This window comes from Nannobrachium achirus (genome assembly GCF_963921795.1).
Source record: "Nannobrachium achirus genome assembly, chromosome: 10".
Taxonomy (NCBI): domain Eukaryota; kingdom Metazoa; phylum Chordata; class Actinopteri; order Myctophiformes; family Myctophidae; genus Nannobrachium; species Nannobrachium achirus.
In genome coordinates, this window is record NC_137819.1 from 27,137,236 (window position 1) to 27,164,050 (window position 26,815).

Sequence of the window (26,815 nt, forward strand, 5' to 3'; positions counted from 1 at the left end):
TCCAGCCCCAATCCCCTCGTCCTCCCTGTTCCCCTCATTTCCCAGCTTACCACTAGGGGGCAGTGTGATCTAAAGAAGGGGGCTCTCAGGAGTGGCTCCCTGTGAGAGCCTCACACATCAGCCTCGCTGTTGTGTCAAGCAGACAAGGTCAAGCACACAGAGCGTTTAAAAATGAATTAATCTCCCACTCCCTCTCGCTTTCTTTCTCTCTCTCTCTCTCTCTCTGCATTAAAGAGAAGAGGGGTAAGATAGTACAAGTCGGGGGTCCAAGAGCTTACACAGAATACCCATTTTCACCACTCCATGGAAACAAGATTATAATGCAGAACAAAGATAGGCGGCACATATAAAAAACCCAGCCACGTGAAGGGATTGTTCGTTTGCACGCAATACAGAGAGAGGGTGAGTGCACTCAGCAGGTACAATACGTATGGTATACAGCTCTGGAAACAATTAAGAGACCACTCCAAAATGTTCTTAAGCATGTTGACAGTACATGTATGTCACCCATTCCATTCCATTATCTGTTGAATTCCAATGCAAGCAGCAACCTCATTTTCATGACATACTGATGAGGTTTGCAGTGGTCTCTTAATGTTTTCCAGAGCTGGTATGTTTCATGGAGTGAAAACCGAGATAAAGAAGAATGTTTTTGTGCTCGGTCCAATATAGATGAAGTAAGAGAGGCACATGATGAGGGTGACATTTCCTAAGTTTCAAACGAAACTAGATTAGCCTACTAACAACAGAGCCGCTTTGTTTGAATCAGACAAGAAAAAGACAACACCCTATCTTGTAAAAATCGATTGGAGAAAATAAATACAAATTACGGCATGGCATGGCTTTAAAGGCAACGCAAGGCGCTGGATGATGAAATATAACGAGTTTACAAACTGTCTCCACTCCTAGAGTAAGATTTAAATGACGTCTGATGTAATGAAGTAATCATTCACGGGGCTATCGCAGATTCCCACTGTTTCTCAACCAGTGGTCCACAGGCCCCTAGTGGTCCATGGCTTAATTACAGGTGGTCCATGGGATTTAAAAATATATATTTTGTAATATGTAATATTATATATTTTTTTTACTTTTAGGCGTAGTGTGGGGGAAAAAGCTTGAAACGGAATAGTGACTGTTACAGGCATGTGTCGTGTACTGAAAATAGCTGATCTGCCATGCGTTGTGTGAGCTTGCAGATCTATTCTCGGTGTGCGACACCAGCACTAAACTAAGCACAAAGCTCTCAGATCATGAAATAAATATAATATAGAAAAGTGTGCTCCTCAGAGCACAGGTCTCCGCCAGGCCGGGTTGCCTACCCAGGGCCTGCTAACTTTGGTCATAGCCACATGGAATATGGAAAATCAAAATCATACATCTTGATCACATTACCCCTGAGATAATGTGTACGGATTTGTGTTGGTTTTGGACAAAATACAGTATGTAGGAGTAGTAGCACTTTCTTCTTTTTTTCTGTTCTATGGCAGAAAATGTAATCTGGCACAAACCATCCTACCGGCCTATGAGATGCATCCTGATCCAAGGAATCCAGGGAAAGAATATGTTGAATGTACGACCAAGAGCCAAAACGTAAAGTGGGCCACCGTGAGGAGATTTGAACAATTTGGGATGGAGATTCCTTGGCTTAGTGGGAATGTGCGTGCAAATTTTCCCAGCATTTGGGCGCTGCATTCATGATGTGTGGCATTTTGTGCAAAACGGCCACCCCCACAAACTTTGGAAGCCAATCATAGCCAATCGGAATGGAATATGAGAAACGTGACAGATACGTCTTTATCACATGGGACAATGTATAGCTATTTGTGAGTTTTGGACAAAATCTGTAGGAGTATCATAAAAAGTTTTTTTTGCTAAAATCGGCCCATGGTTGCGCTTAATGCGCTATAACTGGCCAATAAAATTTTCCTGCCGATCAGTCCAGCAGTGCTTGTAGCATGTCGTGCAAAAGGTTCCCCTCCAGTGAACCTTGGAAGCCAATTGTAGCCAATCAGGAATTAGGTTGGACTCGTTGGAGTATGAAAAATCTGACAGATCCGCCTTGACTATTAATAGAGATAATGTGTACCGATCGGTTTTTACGTTGCCTGTTGTCACTACCATCTTTACATATTTGGCTGTCCCCACTGGCAACGCTTTGCAGCGCTAAACATGCATTCTACAAAATCTGTAGGAGTAATATAAAAAGTGTTTCGAAGGAATCGGCCCCATGGTGGTGCTATATCAGGCCGATGTGAAACATTTGGGGTAGAGGTTTTTCCTTTGCCTCGAGGGAGTGTGCATGCAAAGTCAAGCCGATCAGTCCAGTTATACTGTAGGTCAGGGTGAAAACATATTCTCGCCACGCCTCTAGCCTGGCGTAGACAATAAATATGCCTTCCTGGGGGGGTAGTCCTTGAGGATTGTTCGAAATATGTTGGTGGACGGTATATGCCAGTGAGAACCACTGGGCTATCTGACATTTCACTTCCAGTAACTGACCTGTGTTCACCGTTTCTCTCTCAACATTCCAGCAACTGATTCCCTTTGTGGAGGATGACAGCTCTAAACACGAGGACCGTTCAGCCAGCCAGAGCCGCCCTGCCACAGAGGAGAGAAGAGAGATACTGGAGGTCAACAAGGTAAGCTATGGGCCGCATGTTGAAGTCATCATGTGTTTGTAATGTGTTCAGATCGCACATTGATATGAAAACCACAGGTTAGAAGCTAGAAGGTCCTGGGTTCGATTCCCGCCGGGGGACGCTGTGGGTGCTGGGGGTGTGTTTCTCCCTCCACATCATCAGCGCCCACACCCTAGGTGGGGTCGGCGATAGGGCCTTTCTGTGTGGAGTTTGCATGTTCTCCCCGTGCCCCCTAGGGTTGATACCCTCACAAAAACATGCTGTAATCCTGGTCTCAATAATGCCTCCCCCTGGCCAGCCGGGGCGCTTGATGGAGGGGAAAGGAACTGGTTGGAATAACGTGTTCCTTCCACGCGCTACGTCCATCCCAGGGAAAATCTCCCCTGTCAGGTGAAAAGAAACAGCTTGGACTACTCATGCATTGAAGGAAGCATGAGGTCAGTCCGTTGTCTCCCCAGGCGCGGCAGAGGGAGAGCAGAGCCCAGGATTACATAGGCAATTGGCACTGGGTGAAAATGGGTTGCAAAATCGTGGGATAAAAATTATAAAAAAACAAAAACAAAAAACACAGGTTTTCAGGTTGTCAAGTGAACAGAACCTAAATGTGGTTCGTTTTTTCCTTACCCGTTGTATATCGCAACCGTCTTTACATATTTGGCTGTCACCGTTAGCTACAGATATAACTTTGCAGCACTAAATATGCATTCAAAGACACTACTGTGCCAGTACCCCCATGAGTAGCCAGATGGACGAGGCAAATCTGTGGTAGCTGAACATGCTTCGAATAATAAGAAAAGATTACTGTGGCTTGTGTTTGAACCCGGTGCAGGGGGGAGAGAGAGAGCTGACATGAGCAAAATAGTAGCTGACTGTGTTTAAAATGTTAAAGAATGGGATGACTTTATTCCTAAAGGCAGTGATGTATGATACACTTACTAGAGAGCTGTTTCAGTTGTCTGACATCAAGCGCACCTAAAGCACTTTCGCAATTTATTCACTGTCAGACAGGTTTTTTTTGCCCCGGCTCTGATAGAGAGCCTTGTTTCTGACACTGACGCATAGAAGTGTAGTTCCTTTGACACTTGACACACCACACTGTCAGTCAACAGGGAACCTTCACAGGGAGAGGAGTGTTTAATCTTGACCAGGTTTTGTTACGGCGCCACAGAGGAGCAAGGTAAATGGAGTGCTGCATTAGTCGGGGTGCTAATCCTGCAGTAGAATCACATTTAATTCAGTAGAAACATATCCATTGGACATTTCTGGAGCATGCTTTCACAGAAACCAGCCCACATATAATGCCATAGTTGAACTCAGAGTGCCTCTGTTACCATTGACTGGCCCTTGATGTTGTGGCATACTACCATCATAGATAATTTTTTGAGGCGAGGATTAGGCCTAATCTCTCTCTGCAAGAGGTGGCCCTGGCCCATCAAGTTGACATCTCCATGTAGTGAGTAATAGGGGATGGGGGTGGATGTATGGATAACCGTAAGCTTCATGAAAATAACTCACTATCCGCTTATAGGACTGATTTGCTGAAAAAGAATAAGAAAAGAAAACATCAATTATGAAAATATAGCATTTAAATGTAACTCGTACAATACTCTAGTCTTTAGCAGTCTAACGTGACCATTCTTAAGCCCTTTGCACACAGGACAGTTGCGTTTTTTTCGTTTGCTGCATGAATAAAACACATTGGATTTGGTGTGCAATGCAGTGCGGAATCGGCGCTGCGGATCCCAAAAGGAGTCATAAAAGGAGTGATGAGTTTTTTACCGCATGCGACAAGACGCACAAATCGAACTGGGTTCGATCGAGAAAACGTACGGCCGCTGCCACTCGTCGCACGGCCAATTCGGATCCGGTGTGCATGAGGTCGTAGAGAATCATTGTTTTCTTTTTTAAAAGTTATCCGTACGGATAAACGTGCCTGTGTGCAAAGGGCGTTAGATCGTTTTCTATCACAGCTCTGTACCACTAGTAAGTACTTTGTCCAGAGCCGCAGAGCAGTAACTTTAAAGGAGTAGTTCACCCCCAAAATGAAAATTTTCCTATTGATTAGAGACTTCAGTTCAGAGTTCAATTTTATATATATATATATATATATATATATATATACTGTATATACTGTATATATTATTGAACTCTCTTATTGAATCTCTTTTTGTATTTTTCACATTCCTAAGACAAATTGATTAAAGTAAATGTATCCCCACTTGACCCTTTACCCTAAATGTACCCCCATTGATTTTGGGTCCCCATCCAGGGCCTTATTTGTGTCCCCATCCAGGACCATGGATTTGGGTCCCCATCCAGAATCAATTGCAAATTTACTATAATCAATTTTTTCGGATTTGCTGTGAAAGAGATAACCACAAGGCGGTGGAAAACATATCCAGAAAGACAGAGATGACTGTTTAAATGTATTATAAGACCATTCACTGCGTTCAAAGTGCTGACGTCAGTTGCGCTACAGTACATTTCTGATAGAATTGCTGTGTCCAAGATGGCAATGTTAAAGGGGGTGTAAGTGATTGTTGTTTTCTTTTATTGTTGTTGTTAAAATAATAGTTAAATAGCTCAATAGTCTGATAGCAATCATCGCTATATACTGTACAGTGTTTGTTCAGTAATGGGGGTATCCCTGTCTCTACAGCTCTTTAGTAAACAGAGCATTTATTTTCAGGTCAGATACCACTTTTATCCAATTAGGACAGAGAAGTCACACATGATACAGGATAAACAAGAAAAAAAAGACAAAATTGGAACTGGAACACTAATCTGAAGCTGATAAATGATCCTTGTGCTCTCTCCTGAGATAGAATTGGTATCCTGAACCCAAAATGTATTATTATGTTTTTGTTTACTAAAGATTTGGAGAGAATCCACTCTGGTGTATAGCAACATTTGCACCCCCTTTAATTTGTATAAACTAGCCCTTACCCGTTCAAAGATATGAGCTCCAAAATGATGTGCAGTGTGTGGGTTATGGGATGTGCACTGTGCATACAGTATATGAGGGATGGAAGTAACTTTAACTGGTGCTTGCATGATAATATGTAGGAGCATCAATGTAAGAAATACCCGTTTCGTTTAATGGCTACCCCCCCATTCCCCCCCCCCCCCCCCAGCCCACCCACCCACCCGCCTACCTGCACACACACACACACACACAGAGAGAGCTGGTTAAACATGTTGCCTCATGCTAGATGCAGAATTAGATGTGCCTCATGCTAGATGCAGAATAGATAGTAGATACACCATAAAAATGCTAATATACAGTATATGATTTGTGAAAGTGACAAACGGGCTTCACAGTTATGTTAGGTGTGTTCATATGCTAATGGTGATGCGATTTCAGATCAATTGCTCCAGCCACTGAGGAGAAACGCTGTTTCAGACAGACAGACAGACAGACAGACACTCACTCACTCACTCAGACATTCGCAAAATTATAGTATAGATAATCTAAAGTTAACCGTGTTAACTGCTCTTCAAGTGTGCACATTTACAGAAATGGAGAAATGGCAAACCATAGCCATTTCTATTGAGTAAATATCAGCTCCTCGATCGATCGATGGTGGTCAGATCTTGTTTAGTGTCAGCTGTGGTAAACAGCCAACAGCCGTAACATGCACGCACGCACGCACACATGCACACACACAATCCCCATTCCCCTCTGCATTCTGCTTCTCCACCTGGCATGCTGTGTATTCATGGACAGTGGAGTATGTTTGGATAAACACTTATGCATTATTTAGGTTTTTAGGTTATTCTGTTGTGAAGGTCCTCTCTCATGGAGTTGTTCGTGTGTGTTTGTGTGTGCATGTTTGGACACAATTGTTTGCTCAATCTACGGGTTGTGTGTGTGTGTGTGTGCGTGTGCGTGTGCGAGTGTGTGTGTGTGTGTGTGTGTGTGTGTGTGTGTGTGTGTGTTGGATAGATCCTTTTACTATTGTTACTTTACTGGAGTATTTCAATTTCCAGTACTTTTACTTCTACTCCACTACATCTCAGAGGCAAATATTGTACTTTTACTCAACTGAAATTATTTGAAAATTTGAGTTACTACTAGACTAGTTACTTTGCAGATTATTAATAAACATACATTAACCACTTCAGCCTTATTTAAACTTTGGCTATTCAAAAATAGGCGATCTACAAGCTCACAACACGTTGTGATGCAGATCAGCTATTTTCAAAATGTTCTTTTTCTTTTACATTTTGGACTTGTGAAATGGGACATTCTGCATAATGAATACTTTGTGCTTTTGGTACCTTTCAAGTACATTTTGATACCAATGTTTTTGTACCTTTATTCAAGTACATTTTTAATTCTGTACTGTAACCTGTAACAGGAGTATTTCTACATTGCGATATTGATACTTTTACCTTTTAACCCTTACAGTGCCTATCCCGAACAAGTTCGGCTTTATTTCAATCCAATACAATATTTTATTTGCTATTTTACTTACCCCGAGCTGCTTGGAGCAACGTGGGTGGTCCCGGCTCGTCCAGCGCTAGCCAACGAGAGACGCTAGATGGTCCGACGATTTATTCCATTGAAAATGGTTTAAAATAAAGTTTAGAGCCCCCCAAAAAAAACTCAATATATACTGTCGGCGGCGCGACGTATGCCAGGGTGCCTATCCCGAACTAATTCGGGATATTTAATAAAATGAATTATTTAATCGGAGGCCTCAACGAAGCCCCGGTCTAAATTTCCATCCATGGCCGGGACTTAGACTCGGCCATCCACGGGCCGTAGTCGCGCTAACGGCCGCATCGTGCCGCCCACTCCAATGATAAATCACATCTTTAGACAGGATTTTCTCCGGATTGTGTTCCCAGACCCAAAGAAAAAGTTTTTTGCGACTGAAATAGCTTTAGATCGGGCTTCTAAATGGGTTAGCATTTTGGCTACGTGTCAGCTAGCTTCCTCCTATCGTCACCCATAGCATTGGCTGGAGTGAAATCCCAAGGCACTTGGGACAGTGTCGACGGAAGCTAGAGCGAAGGTCTATGGAGACATTTCTGGCACTCTAGCGCCCCTGTATGAGTTAATACTTACAGTACACATTTTACTTTTTCCACCACAGCATTCCTGTGTGTGTGTGTGTGTGTGTGTGTGTGTGTGTGTGTGTGTGTGTGTGTGTGTGTGTGTGTGTGTGTGTGTGTGTGCGTGTGCGTGTGCGCGGTCTCTTCTCTGCACAGAGCGTGTGCGGCAGCCTTGTCTTGACTGCTACGGTGATGATAATGGTCCAAGGTCACTTGTGTCAGAGGCAGAGATGAGCGCTGGTTCTTTTTAAAGATCGCTGTATGGCTCCCCCGACTGCCTTGAAACGTTAACACTACAGTGAAACATTGCAGTGAACCAACCGTGCCACTCAGCTGCACTCTGCCCTGTCTGAAGTACACTCATCACACCTCTCACAAACCCTCCAAATAGCCACGGAGGGCCTGGGGATGCTTAATGCAGTACGCATGAAGAATGAACAACAGTTTATTATTCATGTTAAGACATATACCGACACACCCACAGCACAGACAACGCACGCAGGGGCGTCACAAGGGGGGGGGGGGAGTGGGACTAGGGTGGCCATTCGTCCGGATTTATTATTTCTGCTATGCCAGTCATGTGGATTCGATTTCTAATGGGACAATTTAACTCAAGAATAATTGCAAAAAAAGATACAGTGTAGGCCAGGGCCATCATGAAATAAAATTATTCATTTGTGTGCTAGGTAGGCTAGTCTTAGTTTTACACTTTTCTCCAAAAAGTGTAAATTTGGAATAATATGTGGGTCCCTGGCTGGCACAAAATATTTTGAGAAGGAGGTCCGCGACTAAATAGGCCTACATATCAATTTGGGGGTCCCATACAGCGCGCCCCGGAAAAGTGTCCTCCTTTCTGAGGTCCTGTAAGTGACCTCAGATATATGTATATCTGTAAGTGGGACTGACAGATATACAAGCTCACAGCGCAGCACCGAGTGCCACGCTGCGAGCTTGTAGATCTGCTATTTTTAAGTCATGAAAATGAGTGCAAATCTTTGAATATATTTATATAGTTTTTAAGCGACATTTTGTAACTCAAATTTTGCTTCTGGGGGGGTCCGTGGAACGAAATATTTTGAGATGGGGGTCCATGGCCAAATACATATAGAACATTCATGGGGGGCCGCAGTGAATCATTATACCCAGGGCCCAGAATTTGGTGTGTCACCCCTGAACACACGCATGCACACACAGATATACAAACATGGAGATGGAAGTGTACACAAGACACCTTCTCCTTCGCTTCTCCTTCACCTTCTCATTAGAAATCTGAACAGAGGAATGGTACTATATGTTCAGACTTTGTTTGTTTTGTGTCAAATCAATCCCCCAATTCAGATTCTCCACGTTTGCTGTGTCTGAGTCATCCTTAATGCACGACATGTCTCACATGGATGATACAAAGATAATGGAGACAGCAAGCTTGTTGATAACAAATGCAGACTGACCTCACATCTTTAGGTTTTTAGCACAGCACACCTCTGGTTCAAGCTTTGGCAAAAAAACTAAACAAATGAATGTATTTATGTTAGGAATATCACATGGATGACGATTTCTTAGTATAATTGACCTATAAAATACAGCAATCTTCATTGAATTGGACTTAGGTAGAGGTAAAGTTATTAGTCCATCTTTCACCCCACGAGTGGAATATGTATGAGTATGGGTATGTGCTAGATTTATTCTATTAACCATACACATTGGTTAAAATAACATGTTATCCATTAAAATAAGTTCCAGATTGCAGCTTTAGGCACTTGAATAAGTGAATAATTGCTTAATTTTTTTTTTTTAACTCAAAATAATTACATTCTGTGGATGGATTACGGCAATTATGAATTGTTTCCCATTATTATACATATATTACACACGTGTAAGTCACACGGTGGACACATTTTGACAAAGAAAAATGTGAATTTTGAGGCACAGACACACACATTGAAACCTCCCATCCACATGAATATGTGAACCCAGAGGCTAACAAACGAATGAATTAGACACGCTTATTTCCAATCTGGCCGTGGGCCTGCCATTGCAGTCAGCAAGTATTTGAAGCATATTTAGCCCTGATTTCTGCCCAGGCTGCACAGCTGCATATTAAGGCAGCAATAAGGACGGCATGCATGCACATTGGGGAGTTGTGGACTTTAGCGTGATCAGCAGAGGAGACGTACAGCAGGGGTTCTCAACCTGTGGGTCTGGACCCATGTGTTCTAAGCTAGTTTGCAGGAGCGATCAGTATGCGACCGCAGAACAAGTTGTTTTGGGGGCGTGTGCTGCAGCACAGAGAACACGCTGTGATGCGGCGCAGTAATATACTAGACACAGAAAATAGTACCATGTGACATACTTAATAAAAAAAAAACACACCAGTGTGAACTGAGCAGTACTCACTTTGCACTTCACAGGGTATCACATGGTATCAAATACTGATATCCTGTGACGTCATACCATGTATATTTATTTTATACCCCCATGAAAAGTAGTACATCTACCAGTAAAGGTGGTTGCACATTGCACAGCGTGTTTTCGTTGCGTTTTGGAAATCCGAAAGCCGTAGGCCAGGGAGAGAGAGAGGAAAGAGAGAGAGAGCAAGGGACTCAGTGCGACAGCTGCAAAAATCGAGAAAAATCAACCCTGGTCCGGAAATAAATACGAAACGGGCAGCAGTGTGCAAACATGATTGACATAACGTGAGGTTGATTTTTTTATTCACGCACTCTGAAATTCACTCCGATATTCGGCCCGAAAAACGCAGCAGTGTGCAAAGACCTTAAGACTCCCAATCGGGAGTTAAGTGACCGTCAGGTCACATACACAAACTTTAGAAGGCAATCGTAGCCAATCAGGACTCAGGAGGGAATATGGGAAATGGGACAGATCCATGTTGATGACATGACTTTAGAGATACTGTGTACCGCTTTGCGTGATTTTAGGTTCATTGATTGATTGATTGAAGACATTATTAGAGGTTTGCATAGAAAAAGGTACAGTTTCATGACAGTACAGTTCACTGGTACACGGTCAACTAAAAGGAGATCCTAGGAAAGCACTTGGCTTATTTACACTGGAAACCAAGAAACCAACTTGATTTGGCCGCTGTGGTGACCGTCGCCGACTCGGGCGCCCTAGCTAAATCATTAGAGCATGCCCTGGGCTACATCTGTGCAAAATTTTGTGCTTTTAGACTGATAAGCACAAAATGACCATTTTATCTCCCTAAGGCTAGAGAGAGAATGAGGATAAGAGGGAAGAAGAGCTATGAATTGTTTAACCTGCATACTAGATTTTCTTTTTATCGTGGTTCAGATTTCTTTTGATATTTTATTGAACGTTTTCTTTTACACAGGTAGGACATCAAGTCAAAGGGGTGACATATGGCATTTACATAGGATAAAAACAGCTCTTGAAGAATCCCCCCCTCCCTCCCCCCCAGATTTGTGGATGGCAGATTTGTAATAGAGAAAACAACATTAGATAAAACGGGAGGATGAGGGTGGTTGAAAGCATTCTGTTAGATGAAAAGGTGAGCGAAAAGGCGGGTAATTCTGCAGTTCGGGGGAAGAGATGGATGGATGACCAGACAGATAGCTGTGTTGTCAAGAAAAGGTAGATGGGGGAAGTAGAGGGTAAAGAATGAGCGAATGTTGGCAGCAAGGCGAAAAAAACGGCTTTTGAAATGAATCTGAGAAAAAAAGAAATGAGCAAAAACTGTTGTTTGCGAGGCGATAGTCGAAGACCACTTGATGCACACACGTGAAAGGAAAGAGATGATGGCTGGAAGACGGATGAAAGCGGCATGGTTTGATAGATGTGGAGACAACAGTGGATTGTCACAGTTAAGGATCACGATATAGGCTCTGAAATGGAATAGCAGACACCGGTGTGACAGGGAAAATATGATGCCTGCTCTAAGAACATGCACATATAGAGAGAAGAGATTGATGTGTGAGTGGATAGATAAAGTCCAAATAGGCCTCTTAGCTGACATGTTACTGTAGCTCAAGATTGTTGGTCCCATATTTCCTCGTGGGATAGATAAAAGATTCCCTGAGATCCGAGATTCCATTCCGTTCCATGGAGTGCATCGTAATTTAAAATTGGCTGTATTGGGAGGATAATAAACTGTGACGGAACATATATTGATGGAAAAGGGCCGGGGCGATGGAAATGGTAGGATGTTACCTAGTAGCCACTCTATTCTGGAGTGAACATTCTGTGAAAATAGCAGTGCTACAAGCTCACAATGCAGCGAACTTGTAGATTGGCTATCTTTCACAAAGAGGTGTATAGCTATATTTTCGTCCATGCCTTACCCCTTTTCCCTAAACGTATTTGCCTTTTTTTACTATATTTTGAAAAACATTTAAAAATACTTTTAACATATCGGGTGCCCAGAATTATTCGACGTTTAATTTGCTGGTGCCCATGGCAACCCGCCATTTTACCTACCTTCGAAGTACTGGCAAGAAAAGTAATCCAAGTAAATGTAATCCAAGTATGTCCTGTTTATTTCGCGAAAATCTTTTCTTTCAGTCAGGACCGTTTTTTATCAATTCTAAGCCACAGTGTTTGTGTTACGGCCGGTAGAAGAGGCTGCCGTTTTGAGAAAAAAAGGAAGAGAATCCGGAGTAAAAACAGCATTTTTGTGCAGCCGCTAAACAGGAAGTCAACGAGACAGACAGCACGTCCGGGTGACGTAATTTCGCGCTGCATGTTGGGAAATGGAGTTTGTTTCATCACCGCGTTAGCCAAGTGCAGTATAGTTTACTGTACAACGTGTCGAACGCGTCGTGGGCTAAATTGCAGATAGGCTATTTGAACTATTAAAACAAAATCTAAATGGTAAAAAAAAAAGGCAAAGAAGTTAAGGGATAAGGCATGGACGAAAATAGGGCCCTTAGACCTAGTGTAGAAGGGGAAAAGTATCAGACCGAGTATAGAGTCCTGGGGGATTCCTGTCAACTAAATATATTGGGTTTTTAAGTGGTTAAAGATAAATAACCAGAAGAACTTGGGCAGAACCTTGGTTTATGTAGCATCCTGGGAATGAAATAAGTCCACCATACACTGACAGCTAATGGAATCACTACTTTAGTTTTCTTGCGCACAAAGCACAGAAGCAGCAGAGAAAGATGAATAACAATATTTAGACATCATTCTCAGGCAACAGTACAACTCAAGGTTCTGCCAAAGTTTGGCATTGCACTGACCATTGCTAGGAGATTTGAGGAAACTCCAGGATCCTCTAGGCTCCTAAAGTGTCTCAAGAGGATCGAGTCAAATATGTTCAACCTGGTTAAAACTACCCTACTGCATTGGGGTCCAGGCACCCCCAGGGGTCCTTGTGGGCATGCCAGGGTGTCCCCAGCTAAATTATTAGCTTACAGAGGGGGTCCATTTTCTTCCATTTGTACACTCTCTGAGTTATGGGGGTCCATGGCCATAGATATAAAAAAGGTAGACACCTCCTCTGGCTCTGAGGCGTTGGTAAAAGAGGACTGGCAAGCTTCCGGAATTCTGAAGGACGCTTCCTTGTGCGTCACAGAATGGGATGCTCGGTAGGCCAATCAGATGCGGGACCCGCTTTTTCCCACTGCAGGGTGCAGTGTGCCTTCCACAGTTCCGCACTTCTGCTAGTCCTGTTTTACCAGTCTCACCAATGAACTGCAGCGGCGGATGATGTATCTAGCTTTTTATATCTGTGGTCCATGGCCTACTATTTATACCTAACTGGAGGTTATTGAAATTTAAAAAAGTTTGCAAACCATTGCCCTAGCGTGAATGGCCCGAACACTAGCACCGCTGCAAGACGGTATGCCCCCTTCCAGTCCTCAGCTTAGCTCACTAGAGCGTCTACCCAGAGCCCCTTTCCCCACTCCTCCCCACCCCGGGATGTGGAACAGGTAGCGGTGGTAAAGAAGAGTGGTGGAAGAGACGGGGGGGGGCCAGAGGAGAGGCAGATGAATGACTCCTCCATGGTAATGTCTGGCTGCTTTATGGGCCGTCTTGGCCGTGAGTGATGGCCTTGCTCTCGTTATCTGTCGATTGGGGTAATTGCTGTTTGTCGGAGTCTGGCTGACTGATGGTGATGCAATCTGCCCGCCGCTCCACGAGGCGGAGGGAGAAGGCATCCCTTCTCATCGCTCTCCACAAGTGTCCTTACTGGGAAGCACGCCGTGTGTGAAGAGGTGTGTGTGTGTGTGCGGACAGAGGCGTCACAAGGGGCGGGAAATATGTGACTGAGTTACTAGGGCCCAAGAAGGTGGAGGGGCCTTAATTATTTTATACTTTAGCTATTGAAAAATAGCAGATATACAAGCTCACAGCTTCGGTGCCGCGCTGCGAGCTTGTAGATCTGCTATTTTTGAAAAGTCGTGAAAATGTGTGCAAATCTTTGAATATTATTAAGCGAACATTTGTAACTCAAATTTTGCTTCTGGGGGGTTCCTGGAACTAAATATTTTGAGATGGGGGTCCATGGCCAAATACATATAATTTTGGGGGTCCTTCACATGAAAAGGTTTGAGCACCACTGACATAGAAGGATTTGAAATATTAAAAGACTTGCACACATTTTCACAAAAAAAGCAGAAAAAAAAAAGCAGATCTACAAGCAGATCTACAAGCTCACAGCGCGGCACTCGGTGCCACGTTGTGAGCTTGTATATCTGCTATATTTCAATACTTAAAGCACAAAATAATGCGTAATAATGCGTACCCAGAGTCTAAATGGGTTAAACCCCCTCCCCCTATGAAGAACATTCATGGGGGGCCCGCAGTGAATCCTCGTACCCAGGGCCCAGAATTTGGTGCGACACCCCTGTGTGTGTGTGTGTGTGTGTGTGTGTGTGTTATGTGTGAACGCTTCCTTGCACACGTGACGTGACGGTGTGCTCGCCTATGTCTTTGTGTCCTTGCAAGCAACGGATGGGAGAGGCACGTACCATATCACATATGCACGCATGTTGGTGTGCATATCTATGTGCTCTGCTCCTGTGTGCATTTGGGGGAGAGAGAGAGTATAGACAGTCTGGCTGCTGTGAAAGGTGGTTTTTGTGCGTACATGAGTGGGATTGTGTGCACGTACACGAGATTTATTTGTTTGTGCTCGCATGTAAAGTAAGAGGTTGTTTGCGTACATGTTTAAAATGCATTAGTCATAATTAATTGGTGCGTAATGGGTTTGCAATTGCTCAATCTTGGTGCTGCAGACCTTTGGTGGCATTGGATGTGATGGTGCATATCAATGCAAGGGACACAGTCAGCTGCGTCGCTTACCTCCCAATGAGGAACACAAGACCGAGCGACACCCCAAGTGACCTGCAGATTACAGTCATAATGAATACCCCACATTACTGGTCACACCCCAATTAATGGAGGGAAACAATGAATATGACAAACAGATGCGCCTTCTGAATCCCTTACTGACCATTAATTCCACTCGAGATTTTTGTTTCATTTTTCCGTTTTTTGTTTTTGACAATCCAATTACCTTCCTTTTTCACCAGCTGTCTGTTGCATGAATGGTACAAACATCCTCTCTGCCCATCTGACGGACTGACTGACTGACTGACTCACTGACCGACTGGCTGTTTGGCTGGCTGTCTGTCTGGGCCTGAGTGACAGCGCATGTTCCTGAATAAAAACGGACAGATGATTCATTATGAGTCAGTCAGGATTGCTTGATAATCATTCCATCTGGGCTGTGGGACCGGGCCGACGTGTCACGACGACATCACTCATCCATTCTTCTCTCTTTAACGATCGCTCCCGCCCCTCCCGTCAATCCGTCCAGTGTGGCGGCGATGGCGGTGGGTGGAGGGGGGGCACTTCGGCGATTGCCGTCGTCTCCCTCAGTGCGTCATGGGAGTCGCGGACAGTTGCGTGACAGGGGAGACACCCCAGCCCCCCCATCCCCACCCCTACTTTCTGCCACCAACCCCCCACCCCATGTCCCCGCTGCTGCAGCCTGCCACCGCCAATCGCCCCGCGTTTGATTTAATACCAGCCTAAGTGTGAATAAATTCCTGTCACAGCCCGTTAAGGAGGCCTTGGAGAGATCTGGCCTGTTATTAATTCACCACAGCTCGCTCTCTCTCTCTCTCTCTCTCTCTCTCTCACACACACACACACACACACACTCTCTCTTCTGTCTCTTGCTCCCTCTCTCTCTCTCTCTGCGCTCTATTTCTGTATCTTTGGTACCCCTTCTTGGCCCCGCCGCCCCCTTCCCCTCTACCCTCGCTTTTCTAAGACCCTGTTAATTACTGCGTCTGTTCTCTTTATTCAAATGAGAAAAGTGAGAAATGAAAAGAAGGGAGAAAGGCGGGCAGGTAGGCAGGCAATGCTAATCGCCTCTCCTCTCCTCTCCTCTCCTGTGCTGCGTGGCTGCCAGTTTGGCGTGGTTTAATGAAATCCAGTGGCATTGGTGGTTAGTGTTATCTGAAGAGCTCGCGGGGAGTCTGCCGGGCCCTGCCGATAAACAAACACAAACCTCCAAGCGGTAATGAGAGCGGGAGAGAGGGATACCGCCTGGCGGGCAGATGCTCCCATCCTCTCTCTCTTGCATATCTGCCTCGTTCCTCTCTCTCTCTCTCTCTCTCTCTCTCTCTCTCTCTCTCTCTCATTCTGTCATCCTGCCCGTCTGTCTTAATCTCTCTCTCTCTCTCTCTCCCCACCCTGCCCCCTCTTTTCATGTCGTCTTCTTCTACCTCCTCTCCGTCTCTGTGTACACCTCTCCTCACGATTAGTAGGCTATGCACAGGAGGTGGGCATACCACCGTCTTATTAGCTGACACACATGTACCCCATTAGAAGCAGCTCTCTGCATGCCACAGACTTTTTAATTGGTGGGCAGGGGTCAGGGGGTCGGCGCAGTAGCACAGCGCTCTCACAGCGGCGGACTGGGGCTGTTTTGGGCAGAACGCAAATGCTTTTCTTACATTTTTGTATCACTTGGTGTCAAGCACACAAGCTGATTGTTCCTGCTCTGCTGTGTTACGTGTTTGACGTCTGTGTAAGCAATTAAAGGTGGGAGGTTTTGGGGGCGGGCGGGGTCCCCCTCCCCCTCTACCTGTGTGTGCCTGACTAGGCGTATGTACAGTAGGGATGTTGCAATGCTTCGTTGACTACTATTTCTTGTTCCGGTGGTTCTTGGATGCAGTCCTCCAAAGTGCTGCTGGTTGTACCTTCTAGCGTTCTATTTTATAACAGACCATAAGTGAGTGCTGTTCAGAATCAGAAACGGGTGTAAAGAAGTGTTTGAAATTTGTTTTTATGCTAGCTCCATTTTGGTAATTTTATGAAAGGGAGGGGGGAGATCAAAATATGTTTACATATTTACACATACAGTAGCATATCCAGCTGGTACAGTATGTACATGAGGTTCTACATACAGTAAGGTGCATGAACATAACAGCAGGTACAGTATGTACATGATATATAGACATATACAGATCCTTCTCGAAAAATTACAATATTGTGTAAAAGTACATTTTCTTGAAACTGTCATATATTTCTTGAAACTTTCATATATTCTAGATACATTGGACATTCAGTGAATTATTCCAACCCTTTTTTTGTTAAAAAAATTTGAATTTTTATGGCATACATCTCATGAATTTCAAAAGTCCATATTTCAAAATATTACACTATTACACGAAAGTGACGAAACCACTCAAAACAAGGATTTATAATAGCGAAATGTCAGCCTTCTGAAGTCAAGAGTTGTTTGAAAACAGTGGGAAGTTTCCGAAGTCAGTTATGATTTGGGGTGCTATGGCATCTGCAATGCTTTTTCACACAATATTCGAATTTTTCGAGAAGGATCTGTAGACATAGATATTATTATTATTATTACAAAGAGAGTGTCGGCGCATTGCCAGGTTCAACCAAAAAGGGCGGTAACTTTCACGGGTAGACCCACAAGGAAAAGTAAAGTCCAAGGCCAGTCTGGTGACAGGTGGTGGGCACGCCTTGTTCAACAGTCTAATGGCAGCCGGCTGGAAGGCAAGGCAGTTTCATTTGTAGAGCACATTTAACAATAAGGCAATTCAATGCGCTTGACATAGAATAGCAAGGAAAGGAAACACAATTATAAAAGGATGCATAAAACAAAGAAAAATTACTCAATCAAAGGCCAGCAGTAAAACAGAAAGATCTTTAGTTGTGTTTTAAAAGAAATAAGAGTGGCAGGCTGGCAGCAGACCTGCAGTTTTTTTGGGAGTTAGTTCCAGATATGTGGTGCATAAAACTAAATTCTGCTTCCCCACATTTATTCTTGGTCATAGCAGAAAGCAGGCTTTCCCCAGATGACCTGGGAGGTCTGGATCAGAACGATCATAAATGAATTTTGGCCCTAAACCGTTTAAAGCTTTATAGACCAACAGTAGTATTTTGAAATCAATTCTTTGACACACAGGGAGCCAGTGTAAGGTTTACTGTAAGAACTGGAGTGATATGCTCTCCTTTCTAGGTAGTAAAGGAGTCGAGCTGCAACGTTCTTAGTCGTGTGATTGATTGTAAGTCTAAGTTCATCCAAACTGATCAAATCACTTGAGAATTCTCCACAGGAGTATATCAACCATTATGTATCAAATCATGTCTGTCATCCTGTCAGTCATAAACATTCTTTTGACAGAAATGTGTTCATTCCATAGACACATTCTTTCTCTCTCTCTCTCTCTCTCTCTCTCTCTCTCTCTCTCTCTCTCTCTCTCTCTCTCTCTCTCTCTCTCTCTCTCCCATATATCCATAGCCGTCCACCCATATGTAGTTCCAATACAATGACAATTATTTTGACAAGGCCGGGCACTGCACTCCGCGCCGCGGCAGGGAACGCACGTGCCGAATTTGAAGCTGGTGGGACGAACGGTTCTCGAGATACGCGGATTACATACATACACACTCACAGAGATTTCTCGCATTTATTGTAAGATAATAACAATGTTTATTGTCCCCGAACATCCTATCGACGGGGCAGTTTGTTTAGTGCCGCAATGGCTGAGGTGACAAAACCATAGATATAAAAAGCTAGATGCCTCATTCGCTGCTGCAGTTCATTGGAGCGAGCAGTAAAGAAGGCAAGGCCTCCGTGTGGAAGTGTGGGAGGAAAGCTGCCCCTCAAAGTGACTACTGGCCAATCACAGCGTGTCCTTTCTGGCACGTATCCATTCAATTCAAAGGAGCTTTATTTAAATGTTTGCATTACCAAAGCAAGTGTCCCTGATATTGTGCGACTCAGCCGTTATAGAAGGTATGTGCGTGACATCATCATCATACCTGGAAGTTATACGGGAACCACTACTGAATGGCAAAAAACTACTTTCTGGCCTCGACAGCCCATACATTCAAACAGAAAAGTCCTATATGATTGCATTAAACAATGTTAAACGACGTTAAACTCACTTTGCCACTCGATATGCCATTCACTTTATGCATGTGCATACCCTCTATTGAGACCTGCGTTCGAAAAGACCTACCCCCACCTGCCTCTGATTGGACTTCAGTTTTTCTGTCGATAATATTTTCACAGTCTGCGCCCGAGCCACACATACATTCTTTGGTGTAGCGTTACCTTTTAGAAGTAAGCCAACTTTAGATGGTTTGAGTTCAGAGGGGCTGTTGTTTGGACCGAACCAAATGTCTAGATAGAAGAAATGTGCAGAAGGGACGTTATATAAATCTTGTATTTCGACTATCATACCAGGGTTTAAATAATGTACCGTATTATCTTTAAAGCACGTCGGGAAAGAAGTGTCTAGCGATGTGTGTCGTTGTGATCGCCCCCTAGGAGTCACTGGAGGGTGTGTGTGTTGCTAGTTCCCTCACCCATGCATCTGTTCTGAACGTCTAAGAAGCAGTACCTCTAGTGAGAGTTCAGAGTTTCAATGGTTCTTTCTTTCTTCACTTCAGAGCCTATTATCACCTCTCATCCTCCTCTGTGTCTACCAAAGGGAACACTGCTACCGTATCTCAGATGCTGAAGGAACATTAAATCTGTGGATGTCACTGCAAGTGCTTCTCACTCCCATAAGGATATGTGAATTGCAGATTAGGCCCTTGACTGGGATGAAACACAAGTGACAGTGCCCACTATCTCTCTAACCTGTAAATGTGCTTTTCACACCCTTTGCAGAGAACAGAGGACTAGGAAAAATGTCCTGCTCTGGGTTAGCAGGTAATAAGGTGGAATTATTTTGCTTTTGATCTATCCTGAAATGCACTCTTTCATCTATTGACTTCACTCAAAAAAAAAAAGAGGTAATTAGAACTTTCTTGGGCCTTCCTATAAGGCAACGGATTTATCACTGCTATTGCAGATTCTAGAAAGTGATAGAATGCTTTGATATACTGTATGACGAATCGAAGCATTTACATCTGAGAAATATTTGCCACCTGAAGAACCTTTGACATGAAACAAAGCTGTTGCTTTTTTCACCTAGAGCCCTCTGTGAAAACCTGAAGCACACTTAGTTATTTTGGAGTGCGTGGGTGGAGGCCTGCTGCCTGGCCGCTGAAGCTGTAAGTAGCTCCTAACAGACATCTGAGGGGGAGATGAAAGGGAGAGGACCTGGAAACTAGGGGGGTATTTGTGCAAATAACTGCTCCAAGCTCCAGCCTACAGCCTTGTTTTGGATGAAAATACAGTGTGTATGCGCACATAATGTGCACATGCTTGTAGGGCTGTCACAATTATTACATAATCATCTAATCGTGATCTTTTGACATAATCGTGATTATTTTTCATAATTGTCATAATCGTTTCCATGTTGAAAAATGTTCATATATCTTTTTAAAAAGTCAAAAATAGTGGAAATAGCAGATCTACAAGCTCACAACGCATCGCGACGCGTTGTGAGCTTGTAGATCGGCTATTTCCAAGTATAAAGTTGTCAAATATGTCAGTAATGTCTTTGTATATTTATGTTATGTGTCATATCTGCCATGGGCAACTTAAAAGCCTAAAAGCCAAACAGAAATGTAATTGTCAATGACAAAAACACAATTAAATCGTTAATCGCAATTATTTGAGTGACAAATAATCGTCATGTAAAATGTCATAATCGTGACAGCCCTACATGCTTGCATACAGAAAGACACACGCATGCAGCACCCACTTCAGTCTACACTAGTAAGACACCTCAGGGTGCCATGCGAGTGATGCGACCTCGCCCTAAAGGGCGAGGTTGCGCCAATTCTTGGCCATCCAACAGGGCATCATCTGGGAATGCCCATACTGTATATGGACATTTTATTTATTTTATCCTTTATTAACACATATGGTGCCAACCCCTTCAGTCGCAAAAATGGCACTTCCAACTAAACCTTCCTTCACTTCCAGACCCTAAGACCTCCTATTTCACTTCCATCTAGAACCCCTACATCCCTTACAATTAGAAGCCTTACTTCACTTCAAAACTAGAACCCCACTTCACTTCTAACTAGAACCCTTACTTCATTTCAAACTAGTACCCTTACTTCACTTCAGATTAGAACCCATATTTCACTACCATCTAAAATCTCTACTTCACTTCCACCTAGCCCTTCAGCTTTAACCATGTCTCGTGCACCGCCTTTCTTCTACAGCCACCCCCGCCGCGCCGCTGCCTTAAGCTAGCTGCAGTAGTTATCAGCATTGAGGAAAGTTCACTAATTAAACCGTGAGTGGGAAGCCTCAACCGTTTGACACTGTGTCTAACAATGACCCATGTTGGGAATTGAACCTGTAACTCTGAGGCTTTGTCCATTCAACGGTAATTACCCTCTCCCACCAGCACAGCTCCTTCCAGGGATCTGAAATGTGTGCCGCTAATCCAACCGCAAACCCAGGAGCAGGTTGGTATTCTAATTCCATTCTGCCAATCAATTCCCAAGTTGCTGGAGCCCCAGCGAACAGCCATCTCTTTACTAATCAACTCACTTGCTTAAAGCACAAGTGCTGCTTTGAAGATGTGATGAACTTTTCAACCTGATGGATTAGGTATTTACTTAAAACACGCCCACACGTTACACCCCAATGGCTAAGAAATTCCTTGCATGTGTGGAGGAGGTACTGTCTGTGAGCTAAAGCTAGCATTGTAGTACTTAGGTTCACAGAAGTGGTCAATGTTTTTGGATACGGTATCCAATCTTTTTTTTTTTTTTTTTTCTTAAAACGCAGTCATACTAAGTATGTTATCATTAGATGTACAATTATTGAGACAGCTCAGCCATTTGCTTAGCCACCCTCCATTGCTTTTAAGGTAACAGCATCCAAAACCCTCTCACCCCTCATTTATTATCACTGGGAACCAAATCACAAAGAAAGGTCCAATCGATAGGGCTACCTGGAAGAGAGTGAAGTGCTTATGAGAGAGAGAGGGGGGGGGGGTAGGTGGGGTGCCTTGCCAAGTCCTGCCCAGATGGTTCTTAAAAGACTAAATCGATGGCGGCTGTTCTGCAACACTTGGCTGACACTGCAGGCTTTCCAGCTCAGTACTGAGGATGTACTGAAAAGGCCCAGTCAGTAGGTGTATGCAGGGATGACAACATTGCTATTGTATTTCTGCCACCTTCAGTTGTAGAAGGCTTTATCTGTCTTCAAATCCATGTTAAAGGGCTTTGTTCCCCTGGGAGAGAGCCCACACCAGCAGACAGTGGACACCACTGGCAGTTAAACCCAACTCTCCTTTTCAGAAAAAAAAGCTATAACGTTTATAAAGTCAATTACAGCGTTTTAAAGTGATGTCAGGCAAATGCAGGCTGCTTCGTTGGTACAGGTCCCTGTAGGTTTACTGTCCATCGTCTGTATGTAGCCCACTTACATGTAGCCTCCCAGAGTTGTTCAGGTGGGACGCAGAGTCTAATTAAGGATAACTTATTTTCAGCTGCTTCACTTCTGCTTTATCTAAGTTTTCTTAAAGCGATGTTGTTTGGTAGAACCTTCGGTTTTATAGACATCTGGGCTTGATCTAAGTGCAAATATTATTGAACGCTGCTAACCGCTCCTACATCTGACTTTGTCTTTTTGTATGTCTTTATGTACGTTGTACGTCCGTCCCACACTTGGCCCATTGGCCAAGCTTCGCGGACACTTAATGAAATTAACTCATAAAAGCACCGCTCACTTCACACTGGGTGTGATTTTTGATCATCTGCATCTGTTGCTGTATCTGTGAGCGAGCAACTGAAATGAACAGTTCCCATTTACTCCCATGGTTGTGGCATCATTGCTTGCATTCACTGACATTGGTGACAAATCGATCTTCCATTAAGGGTAATATAACATTAACACAGTCTGAGTCATTTCATTTGCCCCAAAATTATTAAGTTTAACTCTTACAGTGCCAATCCCGAACTAGTTCGGCTTTATTTGTCCTTATCAGAGTGCCGATCCCGAACTAGTTCGGCTTTAAAAAAAATCGTCATCTGTTTACACGGCCCGCGAGAGCGTCGCGCCGCCGATATTTACCATCCACTCCAATGCAATCCAGGATCTTTAGAGCTCATTTTCTCTGTTCCATGCATATCCATATTCCATGCATGAGGTGTGCAAGGTTTAATCATGGCTAAATTGCCGAAAATAGGGCTTCTAAAATGCTTGGTAGCCAATAGCTAACTTCAAGCTAACTTCATCCTCTTCCTGTACATGCACAAAGGAAAGTGTTCAGGCAAGTCATGGCTGCAGGGCTTGTGCATATACCAGCACTTGACTATGTAGCATTCTATGGCCATTGGGCGCCCTCTAGTGGTGAAAAGGTGGCATTGAAAGAGTTAATATATTGACAGAAGAATCCTTTTGTTTATCTGCTAAAAGTAAACATTTATCACTAATTCTGTTTAATTGATCACACAGCTCAGACACAACAGATAAGGATGATTATCTCTGCCAGGCCAAATGCAGAGACCAGAAATTATGTTTTTGCCCCTGTCTAACGTTCAAGGTTCTAACGTGTCTATGTTTTTGTGGGTTTGTTTGTGAGTCTACAGTTTGTGAGTCTACAGTTTGTGAGTCTGCAGCTAATCTCAAGTACACCACTGGTCCACGTAGTATGTCTTGTGCACTTTGCCAGGTGGCTGAGGTACTCACTCCCTGAATACTTTTCAAATTGGCCTCATGGTGGAGCTATAACAGTCCACTATATGTTTTGAAACTCTTGAACCATAGGTCATATAGTCACAAATAAATAACTTAATTAATCTGGATTCATTGGATCATGACACAATTTCCCATAACACCCACCCATTTATGTCTAACTAGATTTTCCAACATTTAGAATTTTGTTCAGAAGACTCCTACAGATTTTGTCCAATCCTCACATATGTCTGGGCTCATGTGATGAATATTTACATATTTACAGATGTTTCTTAGTCAATGACATTTTGCTGTAATTGGCTTCCAAATTTAGAGGGAGGGGCATATTTGACACAAATCCAAAAGAATTATAGGCCTAATACAAAAATCACAAACAAAACGTCAAATCAACCCCCAAATATGAAACATTCTATAAGCTTAGTGAGTGAGCCTTTCAACCCCTTGACTCTGAAAATCAGATTAACTGAGTAACTGCAGAGTTCCTACCCATAACCTTGGACATACAAAGCAAGGTCCTAACCCCACTGCGCTACAGTACAGGCTGCTGTTACATCACAGTGTTCTCTTCTCTTTGACATTTTCACATTTTGACTTTCAAACATTCAAGCTTTTTCTTTTTCTATGCTTTATTACAGATAGGTCATTATAGAGAGAAATGAAACCAAGGGAAAGCAGAGACATGATGATGATGTTGAGAAGGGATGATGATGATGTCATCATCATCGTCTCTGTTGATTCAAGTATTCTTTCCAGATGTAGCAAATATCTTAACATTACATACTGTAGACAGTGTCCTTTTACTGATTGTGTAATACGTATATTCTGAGGATCAAGGTAGTTTGTTGTCGGAGGGAGTCTGTTTAAACAGAACTGTTTATTTTATTATTGTCTGCTAAAGTTGATCCAGATAAGACAAACACTGCAAACACTGGATGTACATTCACGCACACACACACACAGTATCTGAAGCCTGTTTCTGCTCTCATGTGCATGGGGAGTGACAGAAATGTGTGCCTTCGTTGAACATTCTGCTGCTGAGAATCACAACTGTTTGCAAATGATGTTTTGTGAATTAATTTGTGGACAATTGGTGTTGTGGAGATACAGTATTGTAATCGGGTCCACCTCAGCTGTGTATCACATCTTTTTCAGCATGTGCACAGAGACACATGTGCACCTGAAGTGCATGGGAACTGACATAAGACACATATTAGAAAGAGAGCTTAGATATGAAATCTGTCAGTCAAATGAGGGTAGGGGCTGCGCTACATGACATTGTAATGTTTCTTGTCAAATGGTTGAAAACGTTTTTTTTAATCAGCACTACTGAGCAATGTCTACAGACATAATGTTTAACCTCCCTCTCTAAAATGTACTTTTTGTCACTCCCCATGCATATATGAGATGCACGTGTGTCCCTGTGCACTTGTTGGGATAGATGTGACACACAGATGAGGTGGGGGAAAAGCACCACCAATTAAGTCCCAAAACCACATCTTTAAACAGTCGTGATTCCCAGCTGCAGAACGTGTGCCTTCATTGAAAATTCTGATGCTGGGAATCATAACTGTTTGCAGATGATGTGGTTTGGTGACTTCATTAGTGAACAATAAGTCTTTTTTTTTCCTTTATAGTTCTAAGGAGGTAATCATGTCCACCTCAGCTATTTATCACATCTTTCCCAGGACAGGGACACACGTGTACATCATGCATGGGGAGTAACAGAAAGCAGACTTTAGAAAGGGAGCTTAAATATGAAATGTGTCAAATGGGGCTGCGCTACATCATCATGTAAACATTGCAGTAATGTTTCTTGTCAAATGTATCTCACTCCAAGGTTTTCGGAAAAGTTGTCAGCCCTGAATGTTTTATCCCGTAACCATGTACTGTAGGGTTTGGGTGCAAAGTGGATATGTTCCAAATGGCAACCTTGAACAAGCAACCTTCTGTCTCCTAGAGCATGGTAATACTGTAACACAGTGCCACAGAAGCATGGAAGATAAATGGTGACTACTAAAACATGTAGGATTTGAAATCGTGTTGACATACATGTTGATATTTGAAATGAAAGCTCTTAAGCAATTATGTTCACCTCCAATTTTCTGAAATGTTTGCACTAATGAAGCACTTGGAGATAGAAGCAGCTTTGACCGATTGGAATTTTTCTGCATGTCTATACTCCCTGTTTGTGTTTTTGGTTGATGGACAAGGCCCCTCGGCCGTGACACCCCAGCTTCTGGCAGGCGTGATGGACAGAGCAGCTCTGTGGCAGGGAGGAGAGGAGGAGAGAAGCTGCCTCATCCTTGAATCATCCAATGACAGCCTGGCAGTGATGGATGATAGAGGATGTATTGTCGCACTGTCTCTCCTCTCTGGTCCTCTCCTCTCCCTTCCCATCTCCCTAATCCCTTCTTCTCACTCACAGACACTTACACTTGTAATTCCCAGCCAGATCCGTTGGCGTGAAAGCAGTGATTTGAGTTGCCAGAGACAGGGCGGATTAGCGTTGAAGAATCCTGAGTGAAGCCGCGGTTTAGCTCCACTCGCTGTATTGCTGTTCTTCTCTCTGTTGCTTTTCTGTTCTTTTTTAAAGACAAATTCATATTGTTTTTTCCCCCTTTTTCTATTATCCCCCTGATCAAAAACCACGAGTTGTTAACATGCTCAAAACAGTGTAGTAATGCTTCTAATCGTGGACATAATGGGATAAATCGCAAAAAAAAAAAACACATATGATGTTCATGTAATAATAATATCACAAGCTTATCTTGCTATGTTATTACAGCATGACTCTTTCATATCACCTAACCCTAACCCTGTGACAAAAGAAATCGCGATTTACGATGTTATCGCGATAATTAAAATCCATTGTCCTGGGGCCAAAAAATTGCAGATCTACAAGCTCACAACATTGTGAGCCTGTAGATCGACATTGAGAGAAACTGAGAGAGATTGAGGAGGAAAAGGCAGACAGAGAGCAAGGGAATGACACAGCAAACATGCAGACATGCTGAAGAGGATATTTTGAGCCCTTGTG

At 43.4% G+C, this 26,815-nt stretch overlaps 1 protein-coding gene across 1 annotated transcript in view; it reads left to right on the forward strand.

Moving 5' to 3' along the window:
- med30 (mediator complex subunit 30) overlaps positions 1–26,815 on the forward strand; it is a 48,639-nt gene that overhangs the window by 12,519 nt on the left and 9,305 nt on the right. Inside the window, exon 4 of the mRNA XM_080735155.1 lies at positions 2,532–2,639. Within this exon, the coding sequence (XP_080591281.1) occupies positions 2,532–2,639 (108 nt within the window). The remainder of the gene's footprint in view (positions 1–2,531; positions 2,640–26,815) is intronic.